Below are 16,075 nucleotides of genomic sequence, written 5' to 3'. Positions count from 1 at the left end.
ATTGCGCTCCACATATAATTGTACACTATTCACTAAATGTTGCCTGACTTTTACAATGCAATAAGTAATTTCTGTGTGTGCACATTGTTGCGCGTGTGTGTGTTTGATAGTGAGAATGCCCCTGAGGATGAGGATGATTTGTATGCGGCGGTCTTTGGGCTGGAAGATGACTACACAGGTGGAGAGATCTATGAAGATCTCATGAGGACAGAGCAGAATCCCCCATTGGTACAGCACCCACACACACACACACACACACACACACACACACACACACTGAACTTTCATAAACTGTCCCATTTTGTTCCATAGTTATGTATGATTGATTAGAATACTAGAAATACTAATACAATTACAAGTATCATAAATACTGACAGTTCACATGTAATACACAGAAGAACAGAGGAAAGGTTATACTTGCATACTGCACTTACTGTTGTGTGTGATGTACACAGGAGGAAATGTGCACATGCTGCTTTTTAAATGATGTAGCTCATAAATAGTTTGTTTAAAAAACAAAACAAAAAAGATTTATCCAAGTTTTGAATAACTGAACAGAAAAAATGTATTGCTACGCTGTATTTTGACTATGTATTTTTAACACAACTACAATTGTCTTGTCTGCAGATAAACGTAGAAAAGAAAATCACATTGTCTCCATCGAGCAGGGATATCTGAGCGACACTTTGTAAGGTTTTTTGTCTTTCCAGAAGCAGGCAGAGGTTGATGTTCGGAGCTGCTGCCTCACAGAGATCAAACAGACGGAGGAGAAATACACAGAGACCTTGGAGTCCATCGAGAAGGTACGGAACCTCCTTTAATAGTCTCCTCTGCACTCAGATCACACATTATTAGATGCCACATGTTAAATGATGGATTCTTGGTGTCAAACGATTAAATCATAGTCTGATCATTAATGATTAACTGATATATTTTTGTCCAGTATAAATTTTTTTTTTACCACAGGGGATAACAAATTCAAAAGCAAATATTCTTCCACTATGTTTTTTATATTTGTATTCATTCTAATATTTGTTTTCTTTTGTCAATGTACTACTTTGTTTCTGCACCTTTTTTTTGTTGCTGCAACTAGTGACTTTCCCTGGTGTGGGATGAATAAAGTCTCTCTTATCTTATCTCTTATCAGTCCTGTCACTGATATTTCTATACTTTAATAATCACTCAGTGAGGGAATCTGAACATCTGAAGTGTTTCAATTGTTTCTTTCCCCAGTATTTTTTGAATCCCCTGAAGAAATTTTTCTCTGCGGTGGAAATTGACAAAGTTTTTGTCAACATTCCGGTAAGTCCCCCGAGTTTCCCTTCTTGCCACATGATATGAAAACAAAAAGTTGTATCTAGATACTAATTTCCTGTTTCTCTAATGCAGGACCTGGTTAAAGTTCACAAGAGCCTGATGGTCGACGTGCAGGACTCCATCTTAAACAAAAATGCCTTAAATCTCTACCAGATTTTTATTAGCTACAAAGAGAGGTATTCATGAACGCCATTTAATAACACTTGGTTGCAGGGAAAGCAAATAAGTGCACTTTTGTTTTCATTCACCTTTCTTGTGAGAGTTTCATGAGGTATGTTTATAATTTAAAAGGAACAAATGCACTGACATCTTTCAGAATGTCCTCCACTTGTGTTTGGTTATGTCTCAGTTATCAACTTAGCGTGTACAGAAGGTTTCATTTTAGGTTCAATAGACCACTAACATTGCGATGCATTGTCTTGCAGTCCTGAGGAAGACATGTGTACTTAATGTAAGTCAGATATTTTGAAATGTGGATCTGTTCTGCTGACAGGCTCTCAGCCATTTGCAAATTTTACATTTGAATTTTATGGCAAGTATCTGTGTGCGAGTTAAAAAGGCCCAGATTTTATGTAGTTGGCTCTATTTCAATTCTCTACAAATATCAGGATCATACTGACAGGGCTGCAAAGTGTAGTGAATAGATCTAGAATTTGACTGACACCTCCTTTTGAGAGTTGATCTTCCCATATTAGTGTAAGTGCCAGTCATATCGTGACGTGGTGTAAATGACTGCCTTGCAACAGATCACTTGATAGCATCTTTATCACCAGCAACGAGCATAGTAACGAACACGTTTCACTGCGATTCTCCAAATCATCACTCATCAGTCGCTCCTCTGTCTTTCCTCTGCAGACTGCTCATTTATGGGATTTACTGCAGTCGGGTGGAGATCGCCATCGCTGTTTTAGACCTCATTTGTAAAGAGAAAGAGGATGTTCGTCTTAAGCTGGAGGTGAGACACCTGAAGAAGCTGCTCCATCAGTAGCACACACACACACACACACACACACACATCCCCCCATTTACACAGATTCAGTTTTCCAGCAGCCCCTAGTGTTTATTTTGTGCACTGCACTTACATCAGCATTATTGTGTTATTGAAAAACTATATATATATATATAGGAATCAAAATAGCTGATTTTATGTGATAGATTTCAAATAACAGTAAATGTGAAATGAATATAAATGAGAAATAAACTGTGCACAGAAACATTACATAATCAATTTCACATGACAATTTAGTTTGTGACATTATTGGACCCCTTAAAAATGATAACACAAACAAATTGTGGCAAGCACATTGTTTTGGCTCATGGTTTGACCCATTTTTGTGAAACAGCCTCACTAAAACTAAAGAATAGATGCATTGTAGTTCATGAATATTGTACGTGTATGGTGTTTGTTTCAGGAGTGCTCGAAGAGAGCCAACAATGGGAAGTTTACACTGAGGGACCTGCTGGTTGTCCCAATGCAGAGAATCCTCAAGTACCATCTACTTCTTCAGGTGGGGGAGCTTTGACTCTACTAAGAGTGTCAAACCACATGTCATTTAAAAACTGCTCAGCAATTCAGAATTTAGCCCTCCATGGACAAAAGTGTCTCAGTCTGTGATGACATTTGTTTTCACACCCCTGATTTAAATTTATTTGGTCACTTTTTAATGGATTTACTGAGTGTTTGTTTTCAGTAATCCACTTGTGTTATCTCTACTTAATTATTAATTCATGCATTTAACGGTTTTAATTTGCAGCTCCATTAGAACACTTGGGGCTCATTGCCTTATCCTAGGACACCACACACACCATGACTATTTTATTTTACTACTTTTTTTCTATAAATAAGATAAGATTTTCAACCATATTTCAATTGACTCAACTTGTATGACTTTTTTTCATTTTAGTATAAAAATGGCCACTTGAGGGTGACATTCTCCGCATTTTTGCTCCATATTTGCCTTCCCTCACATGTCTCAGTGGATTCACACTGCAAAAAAAGACCCCATCTATTTCAACAAGTCATTCAGGTCTTGCGTTTAGTCTTCATGCCTCACCTCCTTTCAAAGAAAGGACAGTGAGTGAATAAAGTAACAATATTTCTCAATACATTTCACCTACCAGATTTTAGAGTTGTTAGAGTCGAACAAGTATTTTTCAGGAGAAGATCATTTATTTCTGGAGTGTCTGCCACCTGATTGCAAAGTAGATTTTGTCATTACCTTACTCATTGATTTTCTATGATTGCGCCTCTTAAAGTTAGACGCATGTCTTACTGTGTCGCTGCACACTCACTTCCTGTAGAAACTGCTGACAGTGTCTCCCCTGGTTAGTGCGAATCAGAGGTCAGACTTCATAGCAAGCAGAGCAGATGTGGACAATGACTAGAAAACTGTTAAAACTGCGGAGATTAAAGGCCTCCACGGTAAATGGTGGTGATCTTAAGTGTTCTTCGCTGCTCCCTGAGGAGAGACTCTGGCATGAATTGAGAGTGGATACAGCTTGGCAAGGAAGCAGCGCTGTGGAGAAATAGTTAATCTCTTCATTTTCGGATGATATCAGAGAAGTAATATGAGATATTAGATACAACAACAACTATTAGAATAATAATTTTTAGTATATTTATACTATACAAACTGTTACACGGCAAATACAGTGCAACATATATAGCAGGCAGAGGTGGAGTCAACATTAACTTTATTATAGGGACACTGCATTGTATTTTACTAACTGATCATATGGTTTGCAAGTAAAAAAAACCTGCAAAGTTATTAGTAGGTGTAGCTGCCGAATAAAGAAGTGAGGTTAAAAATACTCTTTCCCTCTGAAATGTAGTGGAATATGAAGTAGCATCATTTACTTCAAAAATGGTCTGTCTTCCAAATACAAGTGCAAAAAAACCCTGCTTTTTCTTATGAAAATTACATGGTGGCACTTAAAAGTAATCTTCATTATCAACTCAATAATCCAACTACTCATGCTAAATGACTTTTGTGTGTGAATGTAGTGAATCATTGCTTTTCTGTCACCCTCTAACAGGAGCTTCTCAAGCACACTCACGATGCCGCTGACAAGAGCAACTTGAAGATTGCTCTTGATGCCATGAAAGTAAGTGCAGTGCTTACTGAAAATGGGCTGTAATCGTTGTTATATCAACTTGTTACCAATAGCGGATAATTAAAAAGGTCATTTCATCCTTATTAGATGACAATGAATAAATCAAGATGTTTCTCCTCTAAAAATAAGTGCCTTTTGATAAAACTCTATTAGCACATTAGTGAGAGCTGAGTGGTCTCTTTGTTTTTCCAGTCCTGCGTGGAGCCAGAGCTTGATAGGAGGCTGATTTGAGGACTTGAGGAAGAAAAATGCAGGAAAATACATTGCCTTACTTTAGATAATGTAAAAGCTTGATTCATACTATAATATTTATGTGGTGTTTACCTCGCAGAAGTTCAAAATACACTCTACAACATAAACATTTGTGTGTAAAATGAAAGAAATACAGTGAGTCACCGCTTTGTGCCAAAACTTAGATGAGAGGATTGATGCCATGTTCTTCTGTCATATCTGTATGTTAAATATAAAGGTAGACGAAGTGGATTAGCTTAGCATAAAGACAAGAAAAACAAAATCTGCCTACCAGCATCTCTAAAGCTCACTATTTACATTATATATCTAGTTTTGTATTTCATAACAGTAATTTGTACCAAAAGTGTAAAAACAGCAAGTTGCAGCTTTTTCTTTCTCGTCTTTATGCTAAGCTATGCTAAGCTAAGCTAAGCTAGCCTAACCATCCGCACAGTTAGACACTAACTCTCAGCAATTGTTTATCTCAAAACTCATCATTTATATGTAAAGTACAGATTATCAAGACGTTTTTTTCCTCTAGGCTTTTCAAATAAATGCGACCCAACCCAACAAAATCTGAGTGTTTTTTGTGTCCTTGTGTGTCTGTGTTGTCAAGGACCTGGCTCAGTACGTCAACGAGATGAAGCGAGATAATGAGACTCTAAGGGAGATCGACCAGTACCAGAAGTCAATCGAAAACCTGGTAAACCAAGAATGTTTTCCTTCACCTTTCAGCAACTGTTAATGTACACTTTATAATCGTGCAAAACATGAGGCATCCTCTGACGCACTGCAGTGTACAACTCAGACAGGTGCAGCTCTTCACTGTGTTCACTGACTGAAAGGGTTAATGCAGGTAAAAGTGAAACATACTGGATTAATGTAATTTTGGCCTTATGCCATGTTATGCAAGTTTAGAGAGTATGTGATTAGCTGATCAATCAATTAGCTGATTGACGTAAAGTTAATCAGTATCTACATTTTAAGCAAAAATACTAAACATTTACTGTTTCCAACTTCTCAGTTGAGAGGAATTGTTGTTCTTTGGCATATATGATAGAAAATCTCTTAAGGTTTTAGACTGTTGATCAGATAATGAAAACAATGTGTTGAGAAGCTAACTGCAGCCTCACATATACAGGTAGGGTTCATGTCATTAAGGAATTCTTTTAGCATATTTTGAAACAATTTAGGTTTCAGCGTGGAGTGCAGTGAACGTAATACCAAGCAGAATCATATCATGTCTAAGGTAGAATATATGGAATATACATCATCCATAAGGCATCACCCTCCGTGGTAATGAGAGAGCAGAGCAGGGTGAGATGGTGGTGAATGAGGAAATCCGTTGACAGAACCAGTAGCAAGTCTGAAAACGTATGCAACCAGCAGCAGTGGCACTATAAGTGTGTCAGTTGTCAGGTCATGAAGACTTTCTCCTCGTCTCGATTGAACAAAATTGGTGAGTTGAGCAAACGTCAATGGTGATAATGGGCTGATGGTGCCAGAACTTACATGATGTTTTACTTGGAATACCTGAGAATATGCATCAATTTGGAGGAAGGAAGAAACTCAGTAATGTGTTCTGTCGGATCCCTCTGCCGAAATAAGTGTTTTTGATGTCTATGTTATATTTCTAAAGTAGCTGAGAGATTTCCTGTGACAAATCAGAGGGCATGTTGTGTAACATTACTGAAGTAAGTTAGCCAACAGCTGTTCATGAAATACCCAGATCTTCTTTTAAACAGCATAAATGATGAAGACGGTCTGGTGGATCCCAGGTCTGCGTCAACGGGTCGAGACACTGATTGTGCAAAAGATGTGTTAAAATGAGATACAGTTTAGCTGAGTTTAAATGATGCTTTTGAGCAGAATGGGTTAGTAATTGCTGCATTTATTTCATATATTTCATCACACCCCCCTCTTATTTTACTTTCAGAATCAGCCCCTCATCAGCTACGGTCGACCAAAAGGTGACGGAGAAGTGCGCATGGTCTCCAGCGTTGACAAAAGGAAACAAGACAGGTTGTGCTACTTTAACTTCATTGTCCTGAGAGTGAAATTGGGATTGCAGACAGGAAAACACACATAAGGACATATGGACTATGCCCCTGTGAGCTGTGCTTGGATCAGTTTTGCAGTTAAATATACAGTAAAAACAGTGAATATGACTTAAAAGCAAATTAAAGACATGACAAATCATTGCCACTTAAATCGCGGCAAAATATATATATGTATACTCGTATAAAACAAACTTGCTCAGACATACAGACGATATAGTTACTGTGTAATTTGAAAAATCGGAAAACAAATAAAACTCCCACATTTACCTTTAATTTGTTATAGTAAATATACAACAGTGTCACATCACTGCAACATAATATTCTGCCTTTTTATTTTTACAGACACATCTTTTTATTTGACGTGGCTGTCATCGTTTGTAAGAGAAGAGGAGATAATTATGAGATGAAGGACATACTTGACCTGAACTACTTCAAAGTCACAAACAACCCCACCTCTGACAGAGAGGGCAAAAAGGTCAGTTGGTTGCGAGGACAATAAAAATACACTGCACTTATATATTAGTATTTTAGTAGTGGTATTCTGCGCTTTGCATTGTATTGAATATTGGCTCCTCATGTCTGTCTACATATCACATTTTGCATTTTGATTAGTTTTCGGTTCATACGAATGAACTCCAGTGCTGTATGGAAATGTTGGTATTCAACATCTGTTTGGCTGCAGATTTTATTGCTAAAATAAATGTCGGCCGCGTAATAAGAGTAATCTAGAATAATTTTCCCTTCCTCTCTGGTGTAGGGTTAGTCCTGATTTAGAAGTCTGTGTGTGTGTGTGTCACCCCACACAGTTAATACAGAATGCTATTTTTTGCCTTGTGGGAACGTTTGCAGGCCGCATTGTAGTGGAGGGGACTTGTTGATGTCTTGTTGATGTATGCCCACAGATGGTGTCTTCTCACTCCGTTGCTGATTGCTAATGTGAAAATGACAGTGTGCCAGAATGGGGTGGCTCTGTGGTTTTTGTCAAAGGGATTCCATTATCATCTTCATTTACTCTATTGTACAATCAGGACGTATGTGTGTGTGTGTGTGTTTGTGTGGGACATGGGTATGGCAGTGATTGGTATTTAACATGCAGGATCTTTTTTTGGCGTTATTCAGAGTTGTCTCTAACATTGTGTTTTCTTCACAATCTTGCACTAAACATGTAAAGACAGATCCATCATTACATTTTACATTTAGCCTGTGCACACTCCCACATTTTGCAGCACAAAAAGACACAGAAAAAGACAAATTTCCACAGATACTGGGCACCTACATCCACCTCGACACACACCCACAAACACACGCACCGCAGCACAGGGATGCTAATATCAGGTGATGAATGGGTGCAGTCCTCCAAGGCTGCTTATAGCTATATATCATTTTCTGCTAAATGAAACTTCAGAGTGTGAATGTGGTGCCACCGAGCACCCACACAGTCATCAATGATTTAACGTTCAGCAGAGCTCTAAAACACTCAGGACTTTGCAGGGCTGGCCAATCACCGATGGGTAAACCCCACCACTTTTCCTATTATTAGATGTGACACAACAAGCTGGAACAGATTAGGGTGGCAAAAGCAAAGAGGTTTGGGAATTGATTGATAATCTGTCTCAAATATGCTCATCGGCAAGCCATTTAACTTGTAAGTGCTGCAGTGAAGCTGTGAACATGTTGCTGACGAAGAAAACAGGCGAGCAATAGTTACATTTCACACCCAGAATTTTTTTAAATCGATGTAACACCAGAGTTTAGGTCTTTGGAAACTGTGAAGTTTTGGAAGTTTTGATGGTGTTTCTAAATTTAGGATGTGTTGGAAAAAGAAAAGATCGAGCGCCATCTTTGTTTCCACTGAGGCAGATTAGCAGACTCTGCCTCACTGTCATCACAGCTTAAGTCCTCTCTGGGAAGAACTCTGGTTAAACTCCCATCGCTGCTGCTTTCTTGACGTTGTCAGAAAAAAACAGCAGCCAACACACTCTGGTTGGTCTGCGAGCCTGCTAGACACATGACCTAAAGCCGGTGAGGATTGACGACAGCGTTAATGGTTGTTCTGCGGGAGGGCGGCGTCTGGTGAAGTCATCAGCCTCTGTTGTCATTGTAGGAACTGAACAAAGTGCACGATGAGCATGGCTGCAACAGCAGTGACACGACATAACTGGTGTGACAGTGGCCAAGCAACTAGAATCAGGCTTCATAGTATTTTTTAATTGTTTTGAGATCTACATAAACCAGACTAGACTATGACCCTTAATGTGTCTTGGTCTAATAGGACACAATATATGTTTGACGATATGATGGATAGTGATCGATGGGGTGAAAGGGGGAATTTAGAGGGAATTTCAAAAAAGCAAACAACACCCGAAATAACAGTGAAATACTTTCAGTCACCGTATTTTCTTCTGCCATGCCAGACCAAACAAAATAAATCAAGTTATTGTTGACTAATTTTCTAGAACATTAGTGTGCTGGTGTCTTTGTCTGTGAAAGGTTTGGAAATGTGATAGATTGGAACTGGTAAAGTGCTACTACAACATCATTTATTACATTACAGTAGCGTAATGCGTGCTCTCAGTCTTTATGCTAAAGCGTAGAACTATTCTCAAACATTAGATGTGGCACTGGGAACAAAACAGTGTTTTCCCTCGGACAAATTAAAACTTGTGTGGCTCCAGATGTCTTCTTAACAGAAGTTGTATTAACTTAGAGACTGCAAAATTCCTGACGAGTGGAAAACTAGAATATTAACTTGTCAGACCAGTCACCTTGACTTATAAAACCACTGAATCAACCTGCAGTTACGCAGGCTTTATTGGGTATATTTTCCTTTCTTTTCCAGTTTTTACGTTTTTAAATAGCCACACCACAAATATCACTTAGCTTAGTAGCCGTCCTACATTGTTTGAAACATAGCACCTATTTATATAACTACCATTTACAGATAACAAACCTGCAAACTCAGTAAAACGAGCGACGGTCCAGTATTAACTCCGATTGTACTTGCTGTGAAGTAACAGTTCTATAACCACCGGTCTACTGTGCCGTCCACCATTGAAAGTGTATGTATGCATTCATGACAAAATGCATTCAGTTTGATTTCTCTCTCCTTTCTGACCTCCACAGTGGTGCTACGGATTCTACGTGACCCACCAGCAGGGGCACACGGGCTTTGAACTATTCTTTAAGACCAGAGATCTGAAGAAGAAATGGCTCGATCAGTTTGAAATGGCCATGTAAGTACACGTGAACGCCACAGTCACGACAGTCTGTAAACAGCACAGAAGACCAGTGGGTGTATCATAGGAAAAACAAACTGTGTACTTGTACGTGCACGTGCGTGTACAGTGTTTATTTGTCTTTGTTTGCGTGCATGTTATTCCAAGGCCGAGAGAGGTGTTGACTCTTTCATGTGCACTGTTTGATCAGGTCTTTGCTAAAATCAAGCACACACACTGCACAGTACGATAACACACACGCACACGCACAAGCACGCGCACGCACACACACACACCCACACATTAAATATAAACTATTCCAAAGAACTGCAGAACTACAAAGAAGTCAGTCTACCTCGATGTTCCTTCAAATCAGTGCTTTATGGAGGTATATCTGTTGTATTATTTTGTAACAGTGGGAGGTTTTTCTCAGCCAGATATCCTGTCTGCACCCTTTGTTATGCTGATTCGGGAGAATACAGTGTTGTTTTGACATTACCCTCTGATTGACTGAACAAATGCTTTTGTGTTTGGGCTGGATATGTATGAAAACATCCCTGATATGAATGCTGACTACCTGCTATGGCCTTCCTGAATACATTTTCACTTCTCATAGCATGCTGGATTATACTTGATATATGCACTGTAGCAAAACAATGCAGTGTATGGGGATGTATGTTAATGTGCAATTTAAGTGCTTCTCTGTGTCTAACTCGAACTGAAGTAGGCACGTATGTGTGATTCCACATCCCTGCATGACCGCCAGGCCCCAGACTCCTGCTCAAAACCACATGTGTAACATCCAAAATTTAAAGAAGGAACAGCCATTTTTCACACCCACGTTGAAACTGTTTCTTTTTCTCCACACATGCAGGGTTTGTGTCTGAAAACATCTATGTGTACCTCTGTGCATTGGGTAATGACACCAGAAGGGGGCCATTCACAAAGTGAAAATTGTACCTGTAAAGAGGTGTGGGCTCCTGATGAAGGACTCACTTATGGGAGCACTCAGTTTAAGTGGCTTCTGGATGCTGTGTTCAGTACAAAAAGACGTGGGTTTTTTTTGTGTCAACCATCTTTGTTTGCGTTCCAGAAAGGCTGCTTACGTCTGCTATGCATGTTTCCACTCTCATGTTTAAACACATGCAGCTTAAAATTGGATTTGTCTGGGCTGATTCAAGTCTCCCTCATTTACACATACGCATGCACTGCGGGTAAACTTGTTTTATTTCGGTCAGTTGAAGAAATGAACTGCAGATTGTTTTTGCCACAACAACGTTATTTTATTCAGTCGATAAAGAAATGATTAAGAATGTTTTGTATAGTGAGTAAATTGAAAGAAAATTATCCCCACTATTGAGACACACTTAAACTCAATTATTACGTTTTTTGTTTGTTTTTTCGTGCTGGAGGCATGACACTGTGGTAATGTTGGTCTGTCACACACACAGTAAACCATTTGGTCCAGACCGAAATATCTAGGGAAATATTGGATGGTTTGGCAAGAAGTTTTATTCAGACATTCAAGGTCTGCAGGGCACGAATCCTAATGACTACTACTAACGGCGAGCCAGCGGCTCAGAACTCTTAAAAAAAATCTTACCATCTGTGCGTTTTGTACTGACATTCATTTGTGTGTAATGCTAATTAGCAAATGTTAACATGCTAAACTAAGATGCTGACAATGGTAAACATTACGTAGCATTGTGCTGACATTAGCATTAAGCTCAAAGCACCACTTTACCTATGTACAGTGTCACAGAGTCGCTAGTGTGACTATACTCTTGATTTCATTGAATTATTGTCTGTTCTTTTTTTTTTTTTGTCTGTCTGTCTGTCTCAGATCAAATATCCGACCAGAAAAAGCCAACCACAACTCCCACCAGTTCAAGATGCACACATTCGAAGGGATCACTTCCTGCAGTTTCTGTCACTTCTTGCTCAGGTAATATTCAGGCGTGAAGAACAGACTCTTCTGTTTTAGCTAATTATGTAGACCTGATGAAGTCCCAGTGAGAGTGAAAATGTTTCTGTGTAGGATTCAATCCCACGTCTGAGACAGGCTGAACATGAATTGTAACTGCACACGCTGTTCTATGGCAAATCATCATGTGTTGTTGCACTGGTAGGGCGTTCCTGTTCTTATAAAAACACACTTTCAAATTAAGTTAAGTCAAATTTTATTTATTTAGTCCAAAATCATAAACCACAGTTTGTTTCAGGGGGATTTACAGTCTGCACAATAAACTATAGTCACTTCAGGACAGACAGAAGTCTAATAGAACAGACCAACAAAACTAACAACAACAAAAAATGTGTGAGGAATGTAAATGTAAGAAAGAAAGAAAGAGACACACAGCTTGGAGAGAAATGCAGCAGTTATTAAAAAGTTTACAGGACCATAAGTATTAGGGTTACAAGGGTTATAAGGGTTAACAGATTTGTCGAGACTGAGATCGACCCATCCGAAGGATAGTGGTAACAAGTGCGAGGCCTGAACTAATTGAAGAGTGTCTACTGATTGAAAGTTCTGTTTGAATTTAAAGGCCTCAACTGAGTCAGACTGTCTGATGTCAGCAGGAAGGTATTTCCAAAGGAAAGGGGCACCATAGGAAAAGGCCCTGCAGTCTGCTGACTTCTTTTTAAGTCTGGGGACAGAGAGCAGCCCTGTATTCTGAGAGCGTAGCGCCCGAGATGGGATATGAGGTATAATGAGATCAGACAGGTATAAAGGGGCGAGCCCATCTACAATTTTGTAGGTCATCAGAGGCACCCTAAAGTCTGATCTGACATGAGCAGGGAGCCAATGAATGATTCTAGCTGCAGCATTGTGAACCATTTGAAGACTTTAAGTGCTAACACGCAGCAGACCAGACAAAAGAAATATTACAACAATCAAGTCTGGATGAAACAAAGGCATAAATTGGGATCTCTGCATCAGCCATGGACAGGAAAGACCTAATTTTAGCTATGTTACTTGAATTGAAAAAGGCAGTCTTAGTGACTTCTTTAATGTGCTGATCAAAAGAGAGGGAAGGATCAAAATCTTTTTTCTCAGATTTCCTTCATATTGAAAGATATAAATGGAACAAAGTGACATTTTACATTTCAGTCTTCAGGCATTTTTCCTTAAGCACTTAAGGGAAAAGGAAGTTTTTTGAATTTAGCCTCTAACTTAACTGGAAATGGCTTCTTATATGTCTGGATTCAATTAAATAAATAGGGGCTACAGAGCCGTCTTAGTGTTCAGAAGACAGGATGGGTTATATGGTTTTGGAAAGCTGAAGGACATTTCTTATGTCATTCTAATCTTGAGACTTAGACAGATGTCTGATTTTTTAAAATGTCAAGGTGTTTCTCTAAAGGAGGCTGTTATACATGAATTATATCCCATGGCTTATTGTGTCCAGGGGCATCTTTAACCAGGGATATCTCTGTCTAAAATGTGGGCTGGGGGCTCATAAGGAGTGTCTGGGCCAACTGGAAGTCTGTGGGAGAACAGGTGAGATTTTTTTTTTTGCTTTTTGAACATTTTCGTCTGTAACACGTTATCTCGAGAAGTAACGGCATCATTTCCATGATATTTGCTGTGTATAGTTATGTCCCTTAGAGAACACGTCCTAATTTTTTGGTGACCTTTCTTCTAGCGTCACCATTAGGCCACAATTTCAACTTATACACACAAAATATCAAAATCTAAAAGGCAGATTGCCATGAAATTTACTGAGCACAGTCATGTTCCCTAGAGCATGAATCTTAACATTTTGGGCACTCCATGAGCTTTTTTCTAACACCACCCCGTCGTGCCAGATTACCAACCTTCTACATTAGATATCTAACAGATGGTATACTAAAAATTGTTATAAATATCTATCTATGTAAAAAAAGTAGCTCTCAGTGTGGTAACCCTTTGCCCTTCCCTACTTTGCTACCCACAAATGAAATATAATCTGTACATACCTTTATTTTCCCTTCAAAGAAAGTCTAAATTATTAGAGAAACTTTAAACAAACCAAAAAATTATACATGATACGTTTTGACTTAATAAATTCTTAACAGTAGTTCAATTGAAAGCTGTTGCCTCTCACTCCTATGTCAAGCTGTAGCTCTTTGTCACCAGTCTGGGGCTGTAGTTCAGGTACATTACCTTCCCTGAATACACAGACAGCTAAAGGCAGCTCAGCCGTTTGACAAGCCTTCTTAGCAGAAGCGCCGTGGTCTTTATGCATTCTGAGGCGTGATGAGGGCCAGCAGAGGTTGACAGTTGAGGTTGTATGTCAGGAAGCCACCACACATTGATATTGTATTCCTCTCACTGTGTCCGTCTCCCATCTGACTGCAGATTCTGCTAAGCCGAAGCCCAAGGTAAGACTCTCCTCTTTGACTTAGACACCAAAGCTAACATAATTAGTGAAGCACAACATCGCAGATATCAGACACACTCACTCAACTACAGACAAGGATAGGAAGGGCAACAATTGATGATGCTGGGGAATAGTTTGTACCTGTAGGGGCTTTTTAATAGTATAACATATTAAGCCTCTATATTTTTCCCCAAAAAGTGCTCTGATAGAGAAGTCTTAAATTTTTACTCAATTTTTATAAGTTTATCTTTCACTCATAAAATGGTTAGAGCACACTTTTATAGAGTAACACTCACAGATGATTGTATTTAAAGTATGATTCATTGTTGAGGTCAGGCTGATCCTGTAGTAGAGAGTTTATCACTCTCTTAGTCTCTCCATAAGTTCTCCTTCCTTCCTGCCTTGTATTCTGGTCTTTTTCTTTATCTTTCTCACTTTCTCCCTTAATCCACAGGAAAGCACAACACCACCAGACCCAGGTCAGTATGGCTTGACCGCTTTAGTGAACCTGCCAAGGGCTCTACGTAGTACTGCTTAAGTTGCTTTCATCTCGGTTCTGTAACAAAACAGAAACACAGACAGGATGAAAAGGAGGTGGTTAGTCAGAGGCCAGAGTGAGAACAGGAGGAGATAGATCGTGGTTGAGAGTTAACCCTAAGATATTATCATACCCCCATCTAATTTTTGATCAAATATTACTCAACTCTTTCTTGACCACCCCACCCTGAAAAAAAAATAACCCTGAAGATGTTTTCCTCGAAATGCACTGACATGAATCTCTCCTGCTCTCACACAGGGTTCAATGGAGGAAATGAGCAACAGCAGTTTTCTCTTGACAAATATATTTGAGTAAGAATAACCAATGAATAATAGGATGCAGACGGAATCAGATCAAAGTACAAAAAAGCCCTTTTCTCAAGGCATGCCATGATGCCTAAACCCAAGGCGGCATTTAGATGAATTGGAGTGGGTAGAATCATTATGAGGACAGCGGCAGGAGAAATGCGGGCAGAAAAACATTTCCAGCAGTCTATATGCCTGGGCCTCAACTGCTGAGCTGTGCCTTTGTGTGATAAATCAATTTACATAAGGGGCTTTATGAAAAAGACATCCGTGCTTATTGTTCTTATTAAAAACATGAATGTGATATTCCATTCATCTGAGGTCATCATCAGCTAATAGTGTCCTCGGGCTGGTTTGCAGGGGAGCCATGGCTGGAAGGGAGATGTGTCTGAGGGGGCTAAATGTGTGAGTCTGGGGAGAGTAAGTGGCTGTGTCTTTCAAGTTGGCAGGGGTGTTTAGTCTTAGCCTTAGCCGGATGCTTGTGGCTGTATTTGTCTGCCACGCTGCGGAAAGATTGGAGCTGCATCGTACAGGGATCGAAGAGATGAGTTTCCCCGCGAGAGTAAATTGCTGCTTTTTAGAAGGGCGCCGTTCTGGAGGTTTAGCCTTTAAATCAAGATGACTGTCAGGGCGTTTCTGTTTATGTACATGCTAGAGATCAATTGTGCTGGAAGCTTTGAGTAAATGACAGTAAGGGAATTTGTTTTGTATGCATGATTAGTCCAAGTGATGCAAACAATTATTGAAGCAAAACAGGATTTTTTTTTTCGTACCCACCTCTAGTGATATCTATTCATGCAGGTAGTCTTCATTTTATTTGCCCATATTTTGACATATCTGCCTCTGAGATTTCTGCTGTCCACCCAATACAATACGGACCATTCACATATATTTAAAGGGCATCTTCACTTTGCTAAGGTGATATGGAAGT

General features: G+C 39.3%; 1 protein-coding gene across 1 annotated transcript in view; it reads left to right on the top strand.

Moving 5' to 3' along the window:
- Positions 1-16,075, top strand: part of LOC139214426 (guanine nucleotide exchange factor VAV3-like) — a 42,841-nt gene that overhangs the window by 9,836 nt on the left and 16,930 nt on the right. Inside the window, exons 5-19 of the mRNA XM_070845274.1 lie at positions 111-228; positions 711-803; positions 1,234-1,302; positions 1,390-1,493; positions 2,173-2,272; positions 2,730-2,825; positions 4,354-4,422; positions 5,279-5,365; positions 6,599-6,684; positions 7,065-7,197; positions 9,846-9,955; positions 11,781-11,882; positions 13,348-13,439; positions 14,280-14,302; positions 14,756-14,780. Of these exons, the coding sequence (XP_070701375.1) occupies positions 111-228; positions 711-803; positions 1,234-1,302; positions 1,390-1,493; positions 2,173-2,272; positions 2,730-2,825; positions 4,354-4,422; positions 5,279-5,365; positions 6,599-6,684; positions 7,065-7,197; positions 9,846-9,955; positions 11,781-11,882; positions 13,348-13,439; positions 14,280-14,302; positions 14,756-14,780 (1,307 nt within the window). The remainder of the gene's footprint in view (positions 1-110; positions 229-710; positions 804-1,233; positions 1,303-1,389; positions 1,494-2,172; positions 2,273-2,729; positions 2,826-4,353; positions 4,423-5,278; positions 5,366-6,598; positions 6,685-7,064; positions 7,198-9,845; positions 9,956-11,780; positions 11,883-13,347; positions 13,440-14,279; positions 14,303-14,755; positions 14,781-16,075) is intronic.

Source organism: Pempheris klunzingeri, chromosome 15 (genome assembly GCF_042242105.1).
Source record: "Pempheris klunzingeri isolate RE-2024b chromosome 15, fPemKlu1.hap1, whole genome shotgun sequence".
Lineage (NCBI taxonomy): Eukaryota > Metazoa > Chordata > Actinopteri > Acropomatiformes > Pempheridae > Pempheris > Pempheris klunzingeri.
This window is presented reverse-complemented; position numbering and strand designations above follow the sequence as displayed.